The 26,022-nt window shown below is 44.3% G+C and overlaps 1 protein-coding gene across 3 annotated transcripts; it reads left to right on the top strand.

Annotated features, from left to right (window-relative positions):
* The first annotated feature begins 295 nt into the window (after window positions 1-295).
* Window positions 296-26,022, top strand: SNX8 (sorting nexin 8). 3 transcript variants are annotated; one of them, XM_069982052.1, is made up of 11 exons: window positions 296-428; window positions 6,950-7,119; window positions 7,956-8,073; window positions 16,376-16,497; window positions 17,193-17,273; window positions 19,020-19,180; window positions 21,538-21,664; window positions 23,475-23,543; window positions 23,629-23,778; window positions 24,409-24,558; window positions 25,089-26,022. In XM_069982052.1, exons 2-11 carry the CDS (start codon window positions 6,979-6,981, stop codon window positions 25,200-25,202), a joined length of 1,233 nt encoding a protein of 410 aa, XP_069838153.1. In that variant the 5' UTR covers window positions 296-428; window positions 6,950-6,978; the 3' UTR covers window positions 25,203-26,022. The 3 variants fall into 3 exon arrangements, with proteins under 3 accessions (XP_069838153.1, XP_069838154.1, XP_069838156.1); XM_069982053.1 differs by having other exon boundaries at window positions 311-365; XM_069982055.1 differs by lacking the exons at window positions 296-428; window positions 6,950-7,119 and adding an exon at window positions 8,175-8,269 and having other exon boundaries at window positions 8,012-8,073.

The following is a 26,022-nucleotide window of genomic DNA, read 5'->3' as shown; positions in this document are numbered from 1 at the left end:
CCCTAATTTTGTTCATTCTAGTTTTTATCAGGGTGTAGAATAGGATATTTGGTAAGACTATACATAATTTCTGAGTGGTTTCTCAATTTGACATATAAACAATTTATTCATCCAAAAACACAACACTGAGGTCTCAACTGCGCATGACTACGCACGTTTGTACGTAAATCCTACGTAAGACGCCATCGACGCCTACAATTCCTGGCAAGAAGCCGCTTCCGCCAATTCCTCCAAAGCCTGTTTGGGCTGTTACTAAGGGAAGGAAGTCACGTGGTGCAGAGGGGGCGGGGAGGGAGGTCATCACATGACGGGGCCCGGAGCGCGATGCTGATAGTGAGTGAGCAGCGGGGAGACAGCTAGTACAGGTGAGCCCCGCGAGGTAGAAGGCGGTGACGTCATCGTGCACATTAACCTCTTCGCTCCTGGATGTAAGTATGGTGCAGCTACTGGCTGCGCGCTTCATACACTATTACTATGGCTGCATTGGAATGAGATATAAACTTCACTGATTTATCTCCGCAATGAGCATGTGGTTGTGTAAGAATGGTGGCAGATGGACGTGGAGCCATTGGTTGTGACAGTTCATGTGCAGCTATGGATATGGGTAACATGTAAGCGTGTTCTTCTGGATACACACTCTCATCATTGCAGTCCTAGTGATGTGTCTGGCCCTTTAAGGAGTGGTGCTGCTGATCTGGGACTGGCTTCAGGCTATAGATTATTAGGAGATACATTGATCGCTGTGAATTGTAGCTCTCTAGCCATATAATATACTTAGGGCCCTATTCCACCCGACGATTATCGTTACTTATCATCGTTCTTGCGGTCGACTACTGCCAACGACCGATTGACTTCTTATTCAATGCGAACGATTTGAGAACGAGCAACGATAAAAATAGGTCCAGGTCTTAATAAACGATCAACGATTTCTTGTTCGGTCGTTAGTCGTTAACTGCTATTCACACGAATGATTATCGTTTAGATTCGTACGACTTAACAATAATCTGAACGATAATCGTCCGGTGGAATAGGGCCCTTACAGTGGGCTTCACCCCCTTCCCCAAATATATTACTGGGGTCCCCCCATAACATGATGCCGTCCATCCTCCATAGACACATACAGCGTTGTCTACATTTGCAGGGTGGGAGGGGGTTTCCCCATATTTGCGGCTCCCATCATACTCGGACAGCAGGTTGGGGAACTCCGCCATAGTCTCTGCTGATGGTTCCCATAGGCCAGTATTCCCCCTAAGCTTGATGGGAGTTGTAGTTGGATACCATTAGGAGAGTGTGTGACGCACTTGTCTATGGAACCATTGCTAGAATCAATGGCTTCCCAGCCGTTGCAGAACTACAACTCCTATCATGCCCTGATGGCAGGCATTTATGAGAGAGTTGGTGTAAATTTTCCTAACCTGTAGCTCCAGAGCTGTTGCTGAATTACAACTCCCATCATGCCCTTGACCGCAGATGGTTGGGAACCTTAAAGGGAACCTGTCACCCCCCGTGCCGGGGTGACAGGCTCTCGACCCCCCGTTAGAGCCCCCTATACTCACCTAATCCCGCCGGGTCCCGCTTCTGGAGGTGGTCGGGTGATTAAGATCTCAGCCGCTGCAGCCCCGCTTAGAGATGAGTCCAACACCCATAGAGAATGATGGAGCGCTGGACTCTCCTGTCATTCTCTATGGGTGTTGGACTCATCTCTCAGCGCCCGCGCCGGGCTGCAGCGGCTGAGATCTTCATCACCCAACCTATGGGGATCATTAATGGCTTCCCTGCTTGGTTTATCTTGATGGACTTGTCTTATGCTGGTTTTACACGGAACGATAATCCGCCCAATCGTACAATTAACGATTTCGAAGTAACGATTTTTCTTTTATAACGATCAGCGTTTAGATGGAACGATATATTGTACAGAAAATTCGTTTTCCGATCGTTTTGCGATCGCTTAAGCCTATCTCGCACATAGGAAAAATCAGTGAACGACTGTTTACACAGAACGATCGACGAATTTTTTGCGAACGAGGAACGATGATTTAAGAACCTAAAAGATCAAAATGAACGATTTCTCGCTCGTCGTTCGATCGTTCGCTGCGTTTACACGTACGATTATCGTTCGAATTCGATCGTTATCGTGCAAATTCGCACGATAATCGTTCTGTGTAAACCCAGCATTAGGGTGCGTTTACACAGAGATTTATCTGACAGATTTTGGAAGCCAAAGCCAGAAATGGATTTAAAAAGAGGAGAGATCCCAGTCTTTCCTTTATGACCTGATCCTTGTTTATAGTCTGTTCCTGGCTTTGGCTTCCAAAATCTGTCAGATAAATCTGTGTAAACGCACCATTAGGGTCCATTTACACAGAAAGATTATCTGACAGATTATCTGCCAAAGATTTGAAGCCAAAGCCAGGAACAGACTATAAACAGAGATCAGGTCATAAAGGAAAGCCTGAGATTTCTCCTCTTTTCAAATCCATTCCTGGCTTTGGCTTCAAAATTTTGGCAGATAATCTTTCTGTGTAAATGGACCCTTTTTCTTCCTACTATGTAACTATAGGGACCGTTATTAGGTTCTTCAATTCATGGCTCTCCAGTTGTCCCATAACTACAACTCTCATCATGCCCGGACAGCAGAAAGTTGGGGACACTAAGCTTTTAGTAGGCTCCTTGTCTACACAGCTGTTACAGAACTACAACCCCAGTTATGTCCTGACAGCGTTTAGCCGCCTGTGCATGCTGGGAGTTGTAGTTCTGCAGGAACCAACTGTGTGCTTTATTCTCACTTCTATATCTGGATCTCCGTCTGCTCTTACACTTTATAAGCCAAGCTCCTCATTTCCTTCCAGACCTGCCTATATGAAAAGAAGCCTTGTTAAAGTGCGGCCGTAAATCCTGTATAAATATGGAGCCGTGATCTCAGGGTCCTCCGCCCACAGTGGGGGCTCCGGCGTAGAGACAGGTGTACTCTCATAACTATCACTGTCTATGAGGAAAAACTCCTGTATAAAGAACATAAAACTAACATGGGGCTGCTGGTATACCCCTGGAGTCACGGTGATCAGCTGATCAGTAGGCTTTGCATATACCCCTATCAGGTATTCTGGGACTATATTCTGGCTCCGGCACCCCTGCTGATCAGCTGATTGGTGGTGCTATGTTGCTCTTGTGCTGCAGCCTCCTATATTGCTTACTAAGCATATTGTGGTGTATTCGGTGGCTGCTGTACCTACTGCTGCATCTCCTCACACTCACGTCATTGGCTGCAGTACCAGGTATGACCACAAATCAATGCATGGCACTGTCTTCTGCTGTGGTCCCTTCACACATCTGATCGGTTGCGGTGCTAGGAGTCAGATCCCCACCAATCCCCAAGTAGTCTGATGTGTATGGGGGCCCCCTGAATGGTCATGCATGTTGAATTCCAGTCACCAGTCATTTTGTTGTTTGTACGGTCAGTTTTACACTGGTTTTCACATATGTGTTCATAGTAAATCCACGGCTGATAATCCCACGACACCACTTTTGGGGGCTGGATTCCACAGTGGGGGACACAGCCCTAGAGTCATACTAAGTACAACTCAGTACCTTCAGTATCCATAGATGCAATAAGGAAATATTGATGACACTGGGAATTGTAGTACTGATTCTAGTGCCATAGACTGCCCTGAGTAATGTGAGTGGGTGGCCAATACTCGGTTATGGTGGGTGTGGGAGAATTGGTTTTGCTAGTATTCACCATATTAATCATCCCTTAAAGCCGCGGTAGCTTCTGCCTTATTGCACAATATATAGAAAATCCCTGCTGTCACCTCCTGCTGTATATAAGGATGTGCGAGGCTGCGGGTAATAATTATCCTCCATTGTAGAAGGTTACTCATCTGCCTCCGTCGGTGAACTCTCACATCGGTGGCGGCTCAGTGCTCATAGTCACGGGGAGGGGGATGAACATGACTGGAATCACCTGGAATGGCAGGAAATTCTGACTGTCAGGGTGGGGTGAGGCTGGATGTAATACTGTAGTATTCATGAATGGTTAAAGGGGTTATCCAGCGCTACAAAAACATGGCCTCTTTTCCCCCTCTCTCGTCTCCAGATTGGGTGGGGTTTGGAACTCAGTTCCATTGAAGTAAATGGAGCTTAATTGCAAGGGGTTATCCAGCGTTACAAAAACATGGCTACTTTCTTCCAGAGACAGCACCACTCTTGCCTCCAGTTCAGGTGCGGTTTGCAATTAAGCTTCATTCACTTTAATGTTATGCTGCGTTTACACGGAACGATTATCGTGCGAATTCGCACGATAACGATCGAATTAGAGCGATAATCGTACGTGTAAATGCAGCGAACGATCAAACTACGAGCGAGAATTCGTTAATTTTGATCTTTCAACAAGTTCTCAAATCGTCAATCGTTCGCAAAAAATTTGCAGATCGTTCCGTGTGAACAGTCGTTCGCCGATTCAACCAATGTGGGAGATAGGCTTAAGGGATCGCAAAACGAATTTTCCGTACGATATATCGTACCGTCTAAACGCTGATCGTTTTGGAAAAAAAATCGTTACTCCGACATCGTTAATCGTACGATCGGGCCAATTATCGTTCCGTGTAAACGCAGCATAAGGGTCCATTTACACAGAAAGATTATCTGACAGATTATCTGCCAAAGATTTGAAGCCAAAGCCAGGAATAGACTATAAACAGAGATCAGGTAACAAAGGAAAGCCTGAGATTTCTCCTCTTTTCAAATCCATTCCTGGCTTTGGCTTCAAATCTTTGGCAGATAATCTGTGAAATTGGCAGATTATCATGCGAATTTGCACGATAACTAATTCGAACTATAATCGTACGTGTAAACGCAGCGAATGATCAAGCGATGAGCGAGAAATCGTTCATTTTGATTTTTGAACATGTTCTCAAATCGTCGTTGGTCATTCGCAGATCGTTCCGTGTAAACAGTTGTTTACTGATTTAACCTATGTGCGAGATAGGTTTAAGCGATATCTAAACACTGATCGTTATAAAAAAAATTGTTACTTCGAAATCGTTAATCGTACGATCGGGCGAATTATCGATCCTTGTAAACGCAGCATTATGCTGCATTTACACGGAGACATGATTAACGATTTCAAAGTAACAATCTGTTTTTTATAACGATCAGTGTTTAGACGGAACGATATATCGTTTGGAAAAATTGTTATTGCGATCGTTTTTAAGATCGTTTAAGCCCATCTCACACATAGGGTAAAAAGGTGAAAGACTGTTTACACGAAGCGATTTGCAAATTTTTTGCGAACGACCAACGACGATTTGAGAACATGTTGAAAGATCAATATGAAGGATTTCTCGATCGTCACTTGATCGTTTGCTGTGTTTACACGAGCCGATTATTGCTCAAAAGCAAAAATTCGAAAGATAATTGTTCCGTGTAAACGCAGCATTAAAAAATCGGCACCCAAACTGGAGACAAGAGCGGTGCTGTCTCTGGAAGAAAGTGGCCATGTTTTTGTAGCACTGGATAACCCCTTTAATCCATCTTTAGTAACAGACAAAGAAAGTGGAGGAAGGGCTTAGCATGTTCAGGAGAGAGTGTAGAGTCTGTGTAGTTGCATCTCTAGAGCAGGGGTGTCAAACTGCGGCCCTCCAGCTGTCGCAAAACTACAATTCCCATCATGCCTGGACAGCCAAAACTTTAGCTTTGGCTGTCCAGGCATGATGGTAATTGTAGTTTTGCAAAAACTGCAGGGCCTGAGTTTGACACCTGTGATCCAGAGGATCTACATTTTCCATGTTAGGTAAATCAAGGCTTCCCTCTCATCTCAGGAGCAGCAGTGCTAAGTGTAACCCCTTCCTTGCTTTACCACTGCTGTTTATTTTTTCGGACGCATTCCTAACAGATGGCGGCAGAATTATTGTGCAGTGCATTGCTATAGCATGGCAGGGATGATATAACTATTGTGTCCTGCCATGCCTGACCACATTGTCGCTTTAGGTATCACTTCTCTATAATGACGCCATCATCCATTTGTCAGTGTAAGCAGTCTTATTGAGGAATCTCCCTGAGACTTTCCTCCTGACCTTACCCCAGAAGTTATAACCACTGCTGAGAGGGTTTTCCTGTATATGTTTTTAGTACCACACCGGGTGGGAGCATGCACAGGACATAGGCAGAAAGTCACATTATTTTTTTCAGGGGGGATTTTCTCCTGTTTTTGGAAAGTCTCCGTCCTTTCTGTTCAGATGGCAAAAAAAGATTTCATGAGTAATGTAATTCCTAATAACTGATCAGATTTTAAGGGGATTTCTCGGCTCTGTATCAGGCTCAGAGCTGCTGATAAGAGATATAACAAGTTATACCAATGTCTTATCTGATGGCTGTTTGCAAAGTTATAAAATCATGTTTTCCTTCCAAGACCTTGCTAAAAGGCAGCATTCTCTCATCCTCCCGCTTCTACTGCTCCCTTTTTGGCTTTTACTATCCCTGTACATCAATCATGCAGGGAAGAGAGAAGGCGAGCATACTGCAGCTCAGCCCAGCCTCTATGCCTCTCTTTTAGCTTAGAGGGAAAACATTATTTTATTACTTAGCAAACAGCTGTTAGCTAAGAGACAGGTGTCCTTTGTTTCAGCTCTTTGCCTGTATTTCTAGACTATGCCATTGCATAGTAGATTTTTGATCTCTCCTGTCGTGAGAAAAATAGTGGGGTAGTGCTAGTTGTGCAGTGGTGTCATCCCATGCATTGATCGTGTGCTCAGTCGTCTCTACCGCCATGTATATATCACAAGCCAGCGACGCACAAACAATGATTAATCTTTTGTCAGTCTGCAAAGGGTCAACTCTTTTTAATTCCAAGCGTATTACAGGTATAGTATGAGACTATTACATTACACGCTTGGCACTGACACAGTGCTCGGGGTTTGTTGAGGTCTAATATGCTGGCGTCTTCCTGCAGGCGTGAAGAGTGGTCCTGAATGCTGCACGATGGAGGTGACCCCGTCCAATCCTCTGATGCTGCCACATACTCTCCAGGAGCTGTTGGGTCACGATACGGTGCAGGTGGAGCTCAGCCCGGAGAAGAAAGGCCTGTTCCTCAAACACGTGGAGTATGAGGTGTCAAGCCAGGTAAAAGGACGCTTGCATGGTTGAGGCAGACTCCTCCATAGCTTGCAGTATCATGTTTGCTTGCAATTCCTGTTAAAGGGGTACTCTTTTACTTTTAAATCAACTGGTTTCAGAAAGTTATATAGATTTGTAGTTTACTTCTATTTAAAAATCTCCAGTCTTCCAGTACTTATCAGCTGCTGTATGTCCTGCAGGAAGTGGTGTATTCTTTCTAGTCTGACACAGTGCTCTCTGCTGCCACCTCTGTCCATGACATGAACTCTCCAGAGCAGCAGCAAATCCCCATGGAAAACATCTCCTGCTCTGGACAGTTCCTGACATGGACAGAGGTGGCAGCAGAGAGAACTGAGACTAAAAAGAATACACCACTTCCTGCAGGACATAAAGCAGATGAGTATTTGAAGACTTGACGTTTTTAAATAGAAGTAAATTTCAAATCTATATTAATTTCTGAAACCAGTTGACTTGAAAGAAAAATAATTAAGCCGGAGTACCCCTTTAAAACTGCAGGTCCAATAGTATATCACAATTTCTCATACTTTGCTGTAATACCACCCTGTACCCAAGTGTATATGCATGGCAGCTTGGTATCAATGAAAATTGCTGAGAATAGTGGCGCCCTATTCAATTGACTAATGAAGAGTTGCAATACCATCCACAGCCTACAGCTAAGGGTGGCACCATTTCTGGGGGGGGGGGGGGAATAGAAACTGTTTCTTTGCTATGATCGCTATAAGGACACAGTTCTTATTAGGACTATATGTCACCATCTGCAGTGATTTCATTAGGGTATTTAACCTTCTGTTAACTTTAACATTTTGTTATGGTTATTTTAGTTCTTCAAGTCTTCGGTGTACAGAAGATACAACGACTTTGTCATGTTCCAGGAGATGCTGTTACAGAAGTACCCGTACAGGATGGTACCTGCGCTGCCGCCAAAGAGGATGCTGGGAGGTATCAGTAACGGTTTCTCCTGCTTCCGGTGTATGTGATTTCCCATGGACTCATTATGGGTCTCCTTGGTACTTGTAGTTCTCAGTAATATCTCTGTGCAGGTCCCGGGGGCAGTAATATCCGCTATGTTCAGGCCAGGTTCCAATGAAAGCTGCGTATGCAGATGGTGCTCTGTGGTTGACAAAAGTGCAGATCTGTGAGTTTTTTTTTTTTTTTTTCTTGAATCGCCTCCCACTTACCCCCCAGGGGATTATGGGGATTCTAGAGACATTGCAGAATAGAACATTTTACAAACACAAAGACACTTCATTGACTACAGCGTAAACAGTACAATGTATACAAGAGGTGCAGGCCCTTATAGGGTGCGGCCTCCAGTAGGTGGCGATAGTAGGCTGTGAGCTCATTTGCATATTTTTTTCCCCCAGGGGACAGTGCTTACTATGCCAGCTGTGCTCTCTATAAGGAGAAACACTACCCCCTAAATAATTCCTGTTTCTAGTTATTTTTATAATACTATATTTCCAATAAAATGTATAGATTTCTAGGTACGTTCACATAAGATGTATATGTGTGAAGGGCTTCCATGTTGCTCTGTCTAAGCTGTGACCAGCATGTGAAGCTCCCATTGACTTTAATGGGAGTTCCGGTGATAAACCCACTTTCATTGATGTGCAATTTTAGGCATTAAAGGGAATAGTAATGTTATTAAAGGGGTTGTCCTGCTCTACAAAAACATGGCCACTTGCTTCCAGAGACAACATGACTCTTGTCTCCAGGTCAGGTGTGGTTTGCAATTAAGCTCCATTCACTTCAATGGAACTAAGTGGCAAACCCCACCCAATCTTGAGACAAGAGCAGTGCTGTCTCTGGAAGAAAGTGGCCATGTTTTTGTAGCGCTGGATAACCCCTTTAATTCCCTCTCATCCACCCCCTAACACACTCTGGAAATGTATCTGTATAGCCTAGCTGCCTGCCTGCTGTCCCCCCTAAAAACTTACTTCTGGTCATCTGGGCTGCAACTAGTCACAATCCTGGGGATGGTTTGCAGCGCATACTAGCGGCGAAGTATTGGCTGTGGCGGACATGCGCAGTACGGCTGGGCCCTATTTCCACTGTACTGCGCATGTCTGAAATAGCCTCGGATTCCCACTGCTGAGTCTGAGGCTATTTTGGACATGTGTAGTACAGCAGGAATAGTGCATATCGTGTATGTCCGCCGGAGCTAATACGTTAGCGCTGCTAGGGTGGCCTCTAGATGGCGCTCTGTGTGATTGCACTTTTTGTGGGGAAAGCCAAAGCACCCATCTTTTCTATACTTTTATTTTTTTTTTGTCCTCTTAGGGGTATACCTTTGCACAAATCGACACTTAGAGAGACTGTGTGAGACAAGCCATTATAAGTGAATTATTACTAAGGGCAATGGGTAAATGGTTAACAAGTTGTTTTGTCTTTGTAATAGTTTAACTTGGGTTCTGTTCACACTTTATTTTATAACATGTTGGAGGTATACAGTATTCTCAGAGATATACGTCTGATGGGGGAGATTTATCAAACATGGTGTAAAGTGAAACTTGCTCAGTCGCCCCTAGCAACCAATCAGATTCCACCTTTCATTCCTCACAGACTCTTTGGAAAATGAAAGGTGGAATCTGATTGGTTGCTAGGGGCAACTGAGACAGTATCACTTTACACCATGTTTGACAAATCTCCCCCGATGTGTCCATAGGCCCCAATGCATCCAAAGTATGGCCTTTTGGTGTATGCTGCACCACTATCCATCATCACACCTTTCATTTACATTTCCTTATGCAAAGAGACAACGTATATAAAGTCTACCCCACAGTATAAGCTGATTTACAATGGAAGATTATGGACAGTGTATCCCGCTGTATACAAACACTCTGACTGGTTTGGCCATTTATCTGAATTTCTGCTTGTAATTCTCTCTTTAACCTGTAGTGGCCACTGCACTTGAGCTAAACAACTGACCATTTCCTTTTGCCAGTAGTCTTGCCACAGTGGCTCTCCTTAAAGGGGTACTCGAAAGGTTTGTTTGTTTGTTTTTCATATTAGCTGGTACTAGAAAGTTAAAGATTTGTAATTTACTTTTGTTTTAAAATCTCTAGTCTTCCAGTACTTATCAGCTGCTGTATGTCACGCAGGAAATGGAGTATTCTTTTCAGTCTGACACAGTGCTCTTTGCTTCCACCACTGTCTATGTCAGGAACTGTCCAGAGCAGAAGAGGTTTTCTATGGGAATTTGTTACTGCTATGGACAGAGGTGGCAGCAGAGATCACTGTGTCAGACCGGAAACAATATACCACTTCCTGCAGGACATACAGCAGCTGATAAGTACTGGAAGACTGGAGATTTTTAAATAGAAGTTATTTACAAATCTGTACAACTTTCTTATACCAGGTAATGTGAAAACCATTTTTCGCCCTTTTTTTCAGATTTTTCTGTTATTTAACCAACCCCTGTATTTCAGAATTGATCAGGGTACACAAGTACAAGTTTTTGGTTATATTTTTTTCTCAGTTTACTAAGATATTTTTTTTTTTATATTCTTTTATATAATACTATGCTTGTCAAACATTACAGTTCTCATAATTTGTAAAAAAAAATCTGAAATTTGTCAAGCATAGTCTATATATATATATACTTGTTTTCAAAGCAGCGCCTGGAGTGACACGGCTTTACATCTGTGAAGGTCTGTGTTCCTTTCAGGGAGATGAAACCCTTTGAGAAGAGTGGAAGTTATTTTTATCCTTTATGAAACGGCAATGATTTGTAAGGAAGGATATGAAGACTGCATTGGGAGACGGAGGAGCGGTGATGGGACTGTCACAGCCGCTGCCGCTCGTCCTTTGATCAAGGCTGATGTGCAGGCAGATAGTTGTAAAGTGCTCAATTACAGCCGCCTCAAAGGAGATAACAGTTTATTTTCTATCACTTCAAGGGAGAAAGTCAGATTCTTAGAGGACTCCTGTTTCTGAGGATCACAGAATCTTAATTAGTGGAAATGGGATTTAACCCTTTATTCCTTTATAGCGAACAAAGGGGTGGCTGCCATAGAATGGGTAGGCTACGTCAAGATTAAAACACAGAATTATTATTTTTTTTAAACGGGTATCGATTTATTTATTTTTTCCCTTAAAGAAGCAGTTAGGGTGTTCCACCCTATTCAGGGCCTGATGGGTGGAGCATAACACAGGAATTGTCTTTTGTATTTTGTAAAGTTATCATAAAACCTGAATTTTGACTTGCAACAATAGTGAAGTCTCAGTACTAAAATATAAAAAACTTACTTTATTGCAGTTGGAAGCAAAGCACTGTCCCAGATATTTTACTAACAGTAAGCCAGATGTGCATAAAGCATCCCTGGCTTACTGATGTGTAAGTGGCGCAAAGGATTCCTGTCTATTGCTGCACTTATTGTACAGTGTCTATGAGGTCTTGCACTGGTAGTGGTAAACTACTGTGTATGTCTAGTAATGTGTATGCATTGCTGGTTATATACACATTGCTACACAGAACTGGGAAGAGCAGATATACTGTAGCAGTACCATAGAATTTGCGCTGGTAACATGCATAGAATCCAGGTATTGAACCTTTTGGACCTACACAGTATTCAAATTGTACTGAATAAATGATCCATTGTAGAACCTTTAGTATGTTGTGAGTCCCTGTGTTGTATCATGCTCCACCCTTCTTGACAGTAATCCGTTTTTACCTTCAGGAAACCATCAGGAAAAGCCTTCAGGAATTCCTGATCAGCAGAAAAAATAGGACATGATGGGAGATGTAGTTCTGCAAACTGGATGGTCACAGGCTGCAGAAGTACAACTGTGGGCGTCTGTTGCTGAAGGTCCGGGCGGGCGGATCGGCGATCGCTGGTGCTGCTCTGGGTCGGATGGGGGGGTTGGAGGTGATGTCGCTGAAGGTCTGGGGGTAGGGCAGGGCAGCGGGGTGATTGGGCGGCGTGCCGGCTGCAGTACAGAGAGCTGTGCTGAGAGACGGGCTCTTAACCAATTCAGGAATTATGGGCACTTTCCAGATGTACATCAGGAAAGTGCCCGTGATTCCGACACTTCTGTAGACTTCTATGGGGGCATCCGTGACTTATTAAAGTCTATGAGTCCGGAAATCTAGGTGGTTTTTCCGGACGTGTGAAGGGGGCCTAAAACTTTTTAAGGAAAAACTAAACTAACTAGTCTTCTGTAAGCCTATTGAAGCACGTGGATTTCTAGTATTTTAGTATTGTTCTTTTTTTCCTTTTATAAGATTTGAATTAGAATAGGAAAAAAAAATGGTGTCCTCCTTCCAGAAACCTCATCGCACTCGTCCTCAGGCTGTGTGTGGTATTGCAGCATAGCTCCATTGAAGTAAATCACATTCAGCTGCAGTACCACAGATGAGGCACCATTTTCATAATTTCAGTCACTTTACAACCCCTATTCAGTAGGCTCTGTATGTTTTTCAGTTGCTTGCATATCATTGGCATATGCTATCTGTGTATGACTGGTAATATGGTTTTTGTTTTTTTTTGTTTTTTTTTAACCAGACATGGCATCACACATTTTTCAGTATTACAGCTTAAAGAGGATGTACCACCAGCTGAACCCACGGATCGAACAGCGCCGTCACGAGGAAGCCGGTGCCGCGGTCTGTTTTTCAGATCCCGCGCACAGCGCCGTTCTATGCACCGGAATCGGCTGGTGCTCAAGCACTGGAGGCCGGCCGGGCCGCCCCCAATGGGAGGAAGTTCCCTCCCTTGTAATCATTCTAACGGAGCCACGTCATACAGGGGAGGGAATTCCCTCCTACTGGGGGCGGCCCGGCCTACCTCCAGTGCTTGAGCACCGGCTGGTTCCGGTGCACAGAACGGCGCCGTGCACGGGAACCGGGCCGCGGTCCGAAAAACTGACCGCGGCACCGGCTTCACCGTCACTGCGCCGTTCGATCCGTGGGTTCAGCTTGAGGCTGGGTTCACACTTCGTATATTTCAGTCAGTATTGTGGTCCTCATATTTCAACCAAAACCAGGAGTGGATTAAAAACACAGAAAGGCTCTGTTCACACAATGTTGAAATTGAGTGGATGGCCGCCATATAACAGTAAATAACTTCCATTATTTCAATATAACAGCCGTTGTTTTAAAATAACAGCAAATATTTGCCATTAAATGGCGGCCATCCACTCAATTTCAACATTGTGTGAACAGATCCTTTCTGTGTTTTGAATCCACTCCTGGTTTTGGTTGCAATATGAGGACCACAATACTGACTGAAATATACGTAGTGTGAACCCAGCCTAAAGAGGATGTACCTGGCAGGGCTGTGGAGTCGGACCTAGTTTTGGCTGGAGTCTGAGTTGGAAAAAAAATGTACAGCTTTAAAAAAAATCTTTAAAAAATGAAGAATTGAATTTTGATATGAATTTTACAAGTTTTGCTCATGAATATATATTACGAGCAACATTCTAAAAGGACACTGGCCCTATTACATAAGGGGGGTCAGGGAATATATCCGTAATAGGACACTGGCCCTATTAGATAAGGGGGGTCAGGGAATATATCAGTAATAGGACACTGGCCCTATTAGATAAGGGGGGTCAGGGAATATATCAGTAATAGGACACTGGCCCTATTAGATAAGGGGGGTCAGGGAATATATCAGTAATAGGACACTGGCCCTATTAGATAAGGGGGGTCAGGGAATATATCAGTAATAGGACACTGGCCCTATTAGATAAGGGGGGTCAGGGAATATATCAGTAATAGGACACTGGCCCTATTACATAAGGGGGGTCAGGGAATATATCAGTAATAGGACACTGGCCCTATTAGATAAGGGGGGTCAGGGAATATATCAGTAATAGGACACTGGCCCTATTAGATAAGGGGGGTCAGGGAATATATCAGTAATAGGACACTGGACCTATTACATAACGGTGGTGAGAAAAAAGTTGTCAGTGACTATTTGGCAGTTTGTTTCTGAGCTGGAAGAGTCCATTGTGTGGGGGGAGATCTGTGCTGGTCTCTTCCTGGACTGTATATGAGCAGCAGTGTAATATGAAGATATCATGTGTAATATAGAGGAGGGGGAGAAGACATAAGTAATGTAGCAGTAACCTCTGTCCTCAATGTGGTGTTTTCTCTTTTGGAGAAGATTGTGTGTTTTTCTTCAGTGTGCTATGGCTGCAGCAGGCTGTCTGTGTGTGTGCTATGGCTGCAGCAGGCTGTCTGTGTGTGTGTGCTATGGCTTCAGCAAGCTGTGTGTGTGCTATGGCTGCAGCAGGCTGTGTGTATGTGTGCTATGGCCGCAGCAAGCAGAGTGTGTGTGGTGCGCGCTATGGCTGCAGCAGGCTGTGTGTGTGCTATGGCTGCAGCAGGCTGTGTGTATGTGTGCTATGGCCGCAGCAAGCAGAGTGTGTGTGGTGCGCGCTATGGCTGCAGCAAACTGTGTATGCTATAGCTGCAGCAGGCTGTGTAGGTGTGTATGCTATGGCGGCAGCAGGCTGTGTATGTGTGTGTGTGCTTTTGCTTGCCCCCACAGTAACCTTCTATATCACTGTGTGATCTCTATATCACTATGTGGGACCCCTCTCTATATCACTATGGCTGACCTCTCTATTACAGGGATCGGGCATTGTTAGCAGTGTTTCTGTGTGTATGGTGAATATTTAGTTAGAAACAAAAGACTGTCAGCAGGAAAAGACATCCTGTTCCATCTAGTCTAGTTCTGAGTAGTTCAGGACATTAAGGCTGGAGACTGGCTGCATCCACTGCACACACAGGAGAATCTGCTTTATATACAGTATTCCTTTATTCCCTCAGAAGTCGCCCCAGGATCATGTAAGACATTAGGGAGAAGCTGCTGAGCCAGTGTGATAAATAACTCCCCTGGTATATGACTGGCCATTTATGAAGGAGCAGGAGTCTGAGTCGGTCCTAATAAAAATCCGGAGTCTGAGTCGAAGCTGCAGCTTACCGACTCCACGGCCCTGGTACCTGGTGGTACATCCTCTTTAATGGTGCGTTCACACCTACAGGATCTGCAGCTGATTTTCTGCAGCAGATTTCAGTTAAATAACTGAACACAGCATCAGATTTGATGCTGTGTTCAGTTATTTAACTGAAATCTGCTGCAGAAAATCAGCTGCAGATCCTGTAGGTGTGAACGCACCCTAACCCAGTTTTATTGGATAGGGTTGAGCTGCAATACCAGACATAGCCTATAGACTAAAGTGGCCCTGTGGTCTATTCATCTATGTCTCAAATATCTCATTCTACTGAGCACATCATAATATAGAGCCTATAGGATTTAATTAGTTCTGGCTACATATTGCATATTCTGATAGTGTGGGTCATTACGTACTTCGCTAATTTACGTGAAAATTGCAACTAAGGCCCTTTTACACTGGCCGAATATTGGTCCTAGAAAGACTCAGTCGGCCGTGTAAAAGTGTCAGCGATCAGTCACAGAGCAGAAAAATTCAATCCTTGGCTGAGCGCATCTTTCATGCAGCACTAAAAATGATTGTTTACTAGTCGTACATCTCCTTGTGTAAACCGAGAATGTGATAGCAATGTATTCAAACAACCGCACGATACAGTGATCATTTATGTGGTCGAACGATAAATCATGCCTAGTAAAGGCACTGCAAATAAGCGCTGGTTGGTGTTCGTTTGCCACAACGGGCAGCTGAAGATCTGCCAGTGTAAAAGGGCCCTAAGCCATGTGAGCAGCTGTATTGTGCATGCCCTAGCTTAAAGCTCACTATAAACTGTACAGTAATATACATATAAAATAGAAAGATAAAATGTTATTCCCCCCCTTTCCCCCCGCGCACGCTCTGATATCGGTGAATGATGTGGATATCAGTCGCACCATATGACTGATAACGGAAATGATGCTCACATCTGTACAAACCAAAATGATTCAAGATTATAAGATTGGCGTAACTCACAACGTCCAGTCCCATATATCAGGCGTTTGGGGGGGATCGGTGGTGTGTAACACTTCAGGGGGCACTGCCTTTGGGTCCCACCTATGTTAAGGCCGTTAATGATAAAAAAAAAAAAAAAAGTTACCTGATCTGGTTTCCTGAGCCTATTACATGGTTTGGTAATCATGTGGTCAGGGCTGCATGAACAATCACTGGATCATTCGTGTGGCCCTTTAATCAGCCACATCCTCTATTACATGGGAAGATGTGAGGCTGACAGCTGATGATGTTTAAACAAGTTGTCGTTGTTATGTATATAGCATTCCATCAGAGTTTCTTTATATTTTCTCAGCTGACCGTGAATTTATTGAATGTCGGAGACGGGCATTGAAGAGGTTCATCAATCTAGTTTCCAGGCACCCCTCTTTCTGGGATGACGGCCTTGTGAATATATTCCTGTCCTATAACGGCCAGGTGAGTGCATAGCTAAAACAGACACTAAACAACACATTATACTTCCTTAAATGTCCGGTAAAACCTTCACATAGGGACATCTCACATTATTATTATTATCATTATCATTATCATTATTATTACTTTATTATTATTAATAATAATATTTATTAATTTTAAGTATTTATCACTGTGGTTGCAATATATTAGATGATTTTGAATAAATGGCCATACATGTAATACATGAATGGATATGGTCCACCAAGCTCTACATTCTCACATTGTATTCCAAGTAGAATAGATAATGTTGATGCTTCTATGGTAAGAACCGTGAGCTGTGACCCTCTGTTGTTCTTCTTCCTGGAAGGAGTTGTTTCCCTATCCACTGTTACGTCCTCCAGTCAGAATGCGTCTCTGTAGAAACTCTGAGAAGGGGAATGCTTGTCTAGTTGTCAATTTAACATTTCCAGTAGGAGTAACAGAGGACTAGTATAATGCACAGTTCTAGGAAGGGAAGTCTGCCTCAAATTGTTTACTGAAATAGAGGCATGTCTTTAAGAAAGGATGTTACAGAAGGAACAGGGTCAGTGCATTGCTATGATGTGTGGGTGATTTATTATACACAGTAAGGGGGTTAGCCATCATTTAGTATCATTGGACTGCTATGAATGGTATGACACCATGTATACATTATTTTGTGTTATTCTCTTCTCCAGGATGTGCAAAATAAAATGCGGGAATCCATCCGTGGGGTCGGAGATGAATATATGACAACTGCATTTGCTACACAAGCAAAGGTATGTGTATATAATCTATGTGTATTACAATGTGCTTTATCTGCTAGTAAATGCTTGTATTCTCAGTAATATAACATCTGGAGCATTCCTCTATTATTCCTCCTGGGAATGTATGAATCCATTTAACAGCATGTTGTTACCATTATAACTTGTCAAAAGGATGTATTCCTATGTGGTCTGACACTGTCAGCACTGGTTAGATTATATCAAGACCGGCTTCTCTCAATTTAAAGTGACACTGTCGCCCCCTTTTTGCACTATGACTTCTCTACACAGGTGTAAAGGGTTAATTTAGCCATTTTCATACCTCATTTTATATCATACGTCATGGTGCTTGTTCCAGTAAAAAGTAATGTTTTATCATCTGGGATTGGGATACCTTTACAGGGCTTCACGGCCGAAGCGCCACTTAGCCACGCCCCAGCGCCACTTAGCCACGCCCCTTCATGACATCATCGCTGCATAGGCCCAGCCCCCTCAGAAGCCATTGGAAGGGCCGGCCTAAAGTTCTAGGCCCGACCCCTACTAGATTGGCCCATACCAATGGCCGCTGAGGAGGCATGCGGCACTGGGGGCGTGGCTAAGTGGCTCTTCGCCCGCGAAGCCACGTCCAGGTATCCAAATGCCAGATGATTAAAGATCACTCTTTACTGGAACAAGCATCATGACGTATGATATAAAATGAGGTATGAAAATGGCAAAATTTACCCTTTACACCTGTGTAGAGCAGTCATAATGTAAAAAGGGGGTGACAGTGTCACTTTAAGGCACTTTTACAAAGCACAAATAGCTTCACAGCTGGACAGCACAAACGATCGCTGTGTCGTTCATGCGGCCATTAAAGGAAATTTGTCACTAGGTTTATGGTGGCTTTAATAAGGGCAGCATAAACTAGTGACAGAAATGCTGAACAGATCAGTGTATTACTTTAAATCATTCTGCTCAGCTGTTCTCCTAATATGCAGAAGAATAGGATTCCTGCCACACCCCTTGCCCCTGCCCTCCAGCTGCTGATTGACAGCTGGACTACTGGGCTCAAGCACATAATAGAGAGGACTACTTATTGTCCATGTTATTCAGGAAGATATCTCTGGATCAGCTGCACAGAACAATGTAAGTGATATATCATTCTGTTCAGCTTCTCTGTCACTAGTTTATGCTAGCCTGACATAGGACAATAACATATACCTACAGACAGTCTCTTTAACCTTCCTTGGTATCGGCCGTGCATCTCCTGTAAACACAGAAAGATGTGCGGCCAATAACCATCTATACTGACTGGTTTTACACAACAGCAACTGGTCCTTGTTATATAAATCGGTGTCTGTATAGGATCAGTTCATGGATGTCCCAGTCTGTGGGAGCGGTGCATGAAGCCCTTCTATAGAGCGGCTTAGTGTATACAACCCCTATCCACTTGTTAGACCTGCTCAGGCCTGGGGCCTCCGCACATTGCAGCCGGTATAGATATCAGGATCCTGGCACATCAGCCAGTGGCATATGGAGAGGTCACATGAAGGCGTCTTCTTCATGTTACAGGACCTGTAGAATATTACACACTTTACTATCAGTAGAATGCCCCTTTTAAAAGGCCAGATGTAGGACAGATGCCATTTGTTAGTTGGGACTCTAATGACAAAGATGAGTTTTGGAAAAATGTATGAACCCAGTGGTTTTATGTGTTTTTATGACTGGCCTATCATGTTTTGTACATCTCCGTATTTCCTGTGTTTCTGCCTCCGTCAGGATTTCCTCCCGGCTGATATCCAGGTCCAGTTTGCTGCCAGCAGAGAGCTGATCAGGAACCTCTTCAACAGCTTCTACAAACTACGGGACCGCGCCGAGAGGATTGCCACCAGGGCCATCGATAACGCCACCGATCTGCTGGGCTTTGGAAAAGAACTAAGGTCTGAAGTAATGTGTGTTATGTGAGACTCTGGTCAGTGGTCTATATACCATAGATGTCTACAATGATCCTATGTACTGCTCCCATACAGGGCTGTCTTAACAGCATTATGGGCCCCTGGGCAGAGGTGCGAATTGCCCCCCCCCCCCCCAACAGCCGCCATCAAATCCCCCACATCTTTGCATATAGTGCCACACATAGTAGCCAATCACCCCATATAGTGCCCCCCATAGTAGCCAGTGCCCCCCATAACAACAAACCAGTTACTCACCTGTCCGGCGGGCCCCAGCAGCTGATGTCTCCAGTCAGCGCGCCACTCCCGACATCCCCCGGCACAGGCAGCGGGGTACAGAGAGACTGCCTGTGCCGGAAGTGTCCGGCTGCACGACACATCCAGGACACAGGCAGCATCTCTGTACCCTGCTGCCTGTTCCCGGAGGATGACGGGAGCTTGCTGCCGGGAGACATCAGCTGCTGGGGCCGGCGGACGGGTGAGTTCCTGGACTGCCCGCCCCTTCTATCGCCACTTAGCTGAGCCGATCAAAATCCCAGGAAAATGCTGCTCATTGCACTTTCCTGGGCTTCTGATCGGCTCAGCTGAGCGGCGATAGAAGGGGCGGGCTGGGCGGGCGGAGGGGGTCGCTCAGGGCCGCTCACTATGCATATGCATAGTGAGCGGCAATAAAGGGGGCGGGCGGGACGGCTTCCTTGCGGTGCTCAGCACTGCTTCGGAGCCGTCTTTGCTTTATAGGACGCACTTAGTTTTATAAGTGCGTCTTATAAAGCAAAAAATACAGGTATGTCACAGAGGGCAGGGGCCCCCTAGGACACAAGGGCCCCCGGGCAGCCGCCTACCATGCCCAATGGGTAAGACGGCCCTGCTCCCATAGCTGGTATCTGCCGCTGCTACTAGGGGGCTCCTTACATACATTATAGCTGGTATCTGCCACTAGGGGGCTCCCTGCATACCTCATAGCTAGTATCTGCCACTAAGGGGCTCCCTGCATACCTCATAGTTAGCATCTGCCACTAGGGGGCTCCCTGCATACCTCATAGCTGGTATCTGCAGTTGCCACTAGGGGGGGCAGTGGCAAATACCTCTTAGCTGGTATCTGACTCTAGGGGAGCTCTCTGCATACCTCACAGCTGGCATCTGCCACTGCTAATTAAGGTAGTCCCTGCATACAGATTTAGGGTGTTTTTATATTAACCCAGTATGGGCATGTTTGTGTATTACACCCCAACTCAATCATAGGAAAATCCAACAACCATTACATACGGCTTATTAAGAATATGGCAGTATTGGGACATAGACACAACATGCCACCCTTCTATATTATCTATGCTGCTTATAGTTAGAAAAGAGGAAGGCAGTCTGCAAGTGAGTTACATAGCCATTCTGGTCACTGCGAGAGCTTATAACTACTTTCCCTTTGGCACATTTCTGCATTGCATCCTGATATTACCAGAAACGGGTCGTGTGTGTCACTGTGCTATACACTGTAGGGGAAAAGGCAGCTAAACCCAGCATGAGTCTGATGTGTATGAAGACAGCCCAGCATTGCCTTCTCCTAATAAACATGTGTATGGTCAGGGCCGTATTCACAGCTGGTGCTCCACTAGGTGTTTAGACTTAATGCATTGAAATAGGGTGATTTGCATGAGTTATTTGCAGATTCACCATGGATCTTACCCCCATACACAAACCCACAACGTAACAACTGACTGCAAAATTTAATGTGGAAAAAATACAGATATACCGTATTTTTCGCTTTATAAGACGCACCCCTGATTTAGACCACTGAAAACAGGGAAAAAAATATTTCATGCTAATTAAACTTCCCTGGTGGTCTAAAGTCATGAAGGGGGACAAAGTTTATTAAAATGACAGTGCCTTGTACCTACTCATACACAGCTGCTGCATGCACAGCACACCCTCAGATCTGCTATACCATACACACTCAGCTCTACTATGTCATATACCCCTAGCAACATCATGCACACTCTGCTCTACTATGTCATATACCCCCAGCAACTTCATACACACTCGGCTCTACTATGTCATTTACACCCAGCTGCCCCATCAACACACTTGCCCTAGGCCACAGGTGTCAAACTTGCAGCCCTCCAGCTGTTGCAAAACTACCTTATGCCTGGACAGTGAAAGCTAGAGTTCTGTCTGTCCATCAATGATGGGAATTGTAGTTTTGCAGCAGCTGGAGGGCTCTGAGTTTGATACCCCCTACCCTAGGCATAGGACCACAAGGGCTTAATGGCAGATACATCTTGTGTGTGGTGCTAACTGGTCATGCAATGTGCTATCTGGGATGACTATACCAACCTTGTCTTCCTCTCTAGTTCCCTGGGCTCTGACACTACGCCTCTTCCCTCCTGGGCGGCTCACAGCTCTTGGGGGGCATTGAAGCAAGCACTTAAAGGACTGTCTGTGGAGTTTACTAAACTTGCTGACAAGGCGGCACAGCAGGTACATAAAACCAATCTCTATTAACTGTTGTAATTGCCATTTTATCTACTTTGCTACTTAATATCTAAAGGAGTTGTCCCACTGATAATATTTATCCCCAGTCCTAGCAATCGGACCACCTGTTTCACTTCTTAGCTCCATGGTAAAGGCCCTATTACACCTTGTGATTATCTGCCGAATCAGGCAGACATCGCCCCATGTAATAAAGACAATGATCGGTTGAGGAGCGAGCAAACATTTGCTTATTGACTGATTTGTTGTCTTTTAACCTGTTTAAAAATCATGGGCCAGTAGCTGCACATCTCTCCGTTCTGTAGGTGATGTGTGCTTGGATGTTGCTATTGATGTGCAGCCCTGGCCACACGATTATCAAGCAGTTTGATAAGCTCAGTAAGGGTACGTGCACACTGAGGGATCTGGGTGGATCACCTGACGCGGATTCCGCCGCTCGCCCCCGATCTCACACCTGCGTGTATATCTGCCCGTGCCATAGACTCTATTCCATGTTCATTCTCTGGGCGGACGGTGGAATCTGCCCAACCATGGAATAGAGACTATGGCACAGGCGGAGATGCATGCGAGCGTCTGAATCCGCGGTGGGTGATCCGCCCGGATTCCTCAATGTGCACATACCCTATCTCCATCTTGCAGATTGGCGCTGGCCCACCTGGCATGTTGGGCCATCTAAACGGTCTATGGAGATTATCACCTTCAGTGAGACAGATTGCAGCAAGCCGGGAGGGAAGCACTTAGCCATGCACTTCTCTTAGCTTTAACAAATGGTGGAGAACACCCAGTCCCCGATAGAACAAAACTTTTCACATCTCCAGAACAGGTACAAAGGCAAACCCCATGAACATGTTCTTAGGGTATATAGACTAAGGGCCCTATTACATGGGACGATTATCGTGTGAATTATCATATGGTTCCAAATTAAAAAATAACTTCTTCTATTCGGGCCCTTAGGGTCTTATTAAGCTAAGCGATTTTTTATTTTCTCACAGACACAGATGTATGCAACAAGGACCAGTTGCTGCTGTGTAAAATATTTTTTTTTCTCAAACAAGCACTTTTACGGACAACCTGAAACCGTTCACCATATTACACGGAACGCTAAACGTTAGTTATGATCGTTGATACACTCTCTAAGCCTTCTTATCCCAACAAAGGAATGAACGAAAGATTTGTGAATGATTAAGGGTACAAACCCACACTGCATATACGCTGCGTATTAACTGCTGCGATACGCAGCAGATACGCAGCAGATTAGATCTAAATAACTAAACACAGTATCAAATCTGCTGCGTATCTGCTGTGTGTGTTTGTACCCTAACAACGATTTTATGGTCCGCACAAAAGATGAGAGACACACACAAACAAATTTTCGTTTGATTGTTGCCTGCGTACACGCAGAAAGATTATCGATTAAATTTAAACAATAGAACGATTTTTCGCACGATAATCTTTCTGGGCCCTTTATAGAGTAAGGTTTCCCGGTTCTGAGAACCAGATGGGAGAGCAACTTCACCTCCTGTAGTTCTAACTTAGATGGTTGGCTTGTCATTTGAAGACATGGTGATACCAGCTGAACAAACAGGCACACAGCAAAAGGGCGCATACCGTAATAAACAATGCAGCTAGGCCATTATACGATAGTAATGAACAGGGAAGCTTCTCATTCACTGACTGCAAGCAGAGATCTTGAAAACTAAATACATGTATGTAAAGGAGCCTGCACTCCTGTCATGTTCCAGCAGTGCCTTATTAGATGGGGATACCCCTTGTAACTTCTGTTCTTATTCTCCTACAGGGGAAGCTTGAGGAAATTGACGTGGTGGAAAAGCTGAATCTATTCCTAGATCTTCTTCAGTCCTATAAGGTTAGTGACCTCACTGTACCAGACGACTATACGCTGTCTTTTGACGCCTCATCTATATAATACATGGGATCTTTGGTCTGTGCAGGATCTGTGTGAGCGGCATGAGAAGGGGGTGTTACACAAGCACCAGAGAGCCTTAACCAAGTACAGCCTCATGAAGACGCAGATGATCAGCGCCACCGTGCAGAATAAGGAGGCAGAGTCTGTGGAGCAGCTGGAGTCTCGCATTGTTGAGGCAAGCGCACATAAAATAATATAATTATATAAATGTGTAGTGAACTGTTAGGTTTTCAATGCATTTTACTCATTGACGCCCTCTGGTGAGTAATGGACATTGTACTGAGCATGCCCAGTAGCCTGCCTTATGGGACAGGTCCTGCGTATTGTAACTATGGTATATAGAGCTAGCTTAGGCAAGATGGCTACCCCCATAATAATGTACAAAAAATGAATAAAAAAAAAAAGTACAGTCGAAAAATAGAGAGTTTAGAAAAAGAAAAAAACAATTCCTGTACTTGGCTATCATCAGTATCAGTAAAAAAAAATCGAGATGTGCATTCCCTTTAAGGGTAGTAATTAGAGATGAGCGAACCTGGAGAATGCTTGAGTCCATCCGAACCCGAACTTTCAGCATTTGATTAGCGGTGGCTGCTGAACTTGGATAAAGCCCTAAGGCTATGTGGAAAACATGGATATAGTCATTGGCTGTATCCATGTTTTCCAGACAACCTTAGAGCTTTATCCAAGTTCAGCAGCCACCGCTAATCAAATGCCGAAAGTTCGGGTTCGGATGGACTCGAACCCGGTTCTCTCATTTCTAGTAGTAATGTTTCACTTTCTTTTTCTTTCTTTTTTTTTTTTGCAGCAAGAGAACGCCCTCATGGTCATGGAGTTAAGGAACTACTTTTCCTTGTTTTGTTTGCACCAAGAAACCCAGCTGATCCACATCTATCTACCGCTCACCTCTCACATCCTGGGGGCATTTGTAAATTCACAGATTCAGGGACACAAGGAGGTTAGTCTTCTTTCGATATTCTTGTTAAAGTGAACCTGTTACCGCTTTTATGCTGCCTGCACCACATGTCATCAGTGTGATCCTCTGTGCTGTCTGCCTGGCCCATTGACTTTGATAGGTCTCTCCCTCTACCTAAGTAGAGAAAGATCCATCAGTTGAGGCTGGTGGAGTCAGGAGTGGTGACAGTGACCACTTTGAGAAGTGGTTTGGACAGCATGAAGTGATGACAGTTTCCCTTTTAAGGCGTTGTACAGGACTAGAAAACTAGGCTGATTTCTTGGAGAAACAGTGCCACACCTGACCATAGGTTGTGTCTAGTATTGCAGCTCAGCTCCATTGACGTGAATAGGACAGAGCTGCAATATTGCACAGAACCTGATGTTTTTGTGGGGGAGAAGAAAATGAATGCATTCTAATCCTTCAGAACTCCTTTTAATACATTATATTTCTGGTATAGTCACAGATTGTTTCTGTGTGATATACATTCTCATTTACATAAACTTCATATTATCCACACTGTCTCTTTGCAGATGAACCAAGTCTGGAATGAACTGAAGCCAAAGCTGAACTGTCTGTTTGTAGGACCCACCAGCATGGCTAGTCCTCCGCTGTCCCCAGATGAGAGGCACTTCTTTTCTCGCTAGTATAATTTCCTGTGTGATCGCACTTGGGGACCATGATATGTTTGTCCTAAGGCAATTCAATGGAGTAGGTATTCCATGCACACACCTATAGTAGAGACGAGAAGGGTGTTGCCAGTCAAATGCAAGAAGCACTTCAGCAAATCACATCAGACTTAAAGGGGTCATTCAGGATTATAAAACATGGCTGCTTTTCTTTCAAGTTTTGCCGGATATTGCAGCATTGAAATAAATGAAGCTGCAATACCACACACAACCTAAAGCCAGGTGTGGCGCTTTTTTTTTTTTTTTCTCTCTCTTCGGTGAAAAAGCAGCCATGTTTTTCCAACCCTGGACAACCGCTTTAAAATAGGCAGTTGGCAGAGAATGAATGGACTGCTGACCATAGACGTGCAGTGCACTACTTTAATTTGGGACACTTTTTTTTTTCTTGGCAACATAAACAGTGAAAGGTAAAGAATCCCTTTAAGGTGTACACAGAGATTCAGTTCTGCTCCGTTTCATAATTGTACTTGCTCTGAGGTTACCATGGTAACATTAACAGACTAATCCTACAGCACATGACCCTTACGTCATATGACCACCACCTTTTATAAATGGACTCATGAGTGGAGATCACATGACTAAGTACCCTTGTGGATGGTCTGCTTATGTTACTATGGCAACCCCAGAGCAAGCAATAATGTAAAGGGTATTTACATTGCAACCAATAGCATTTGAATAGCTCAGATGAAAATCACCCAGCTAAAATTATATAATGTGCAATACCCAAAAAATATATAATAGATATAAAAAATTGGGGGAGATTTATCAAACATGGTGT

This window comes from Dendropsophus ebraccatus, chromosome 9, assembly GCF_027789765.1.
Source record: "Dendropsophus ebraccatus isolate aDenEbr1 chromosome 9, aDenEbr1.pat, whole genome shotgun sequence".
Lineage (NCBI taxonomy): Eukaryota > Metazoa > Chordata > Amphibia > Anura > Hylidae > Dendropsophus > Dendropsophus ebraccatus.
The sequence above is the reverse complement of the archived record's forward strand: the minus strand, read 5'-3'. Positions and strand labels throughout refer to the sequence as shown.

Excerpts from the sequence above, each read along its gene's own strand:
- SNX8 (XM_069982052.1), top strand. The coding sequence starts at position 6,979 with ATGGAGGTGACCCCGTCCAATCCTCTGATGCTGCCACATACTCTCCAG. Across the intron at positions 7,120-7,955 it reads AGTATGAGGTGTCAAGCCAG|TTCTTCAAGTCTTCGGTGTA; the intron begins GTAAAAGGACGC and ends TGGTTATTTTAG. Across the intron at positions 16,498-17,192 it reads TCCTGTCCTATAACGGCCAG|GATGTGCAAAATAAAATGCG; the intron begins GTGAGTGCATAG and ends TCTCTTCTCCAG.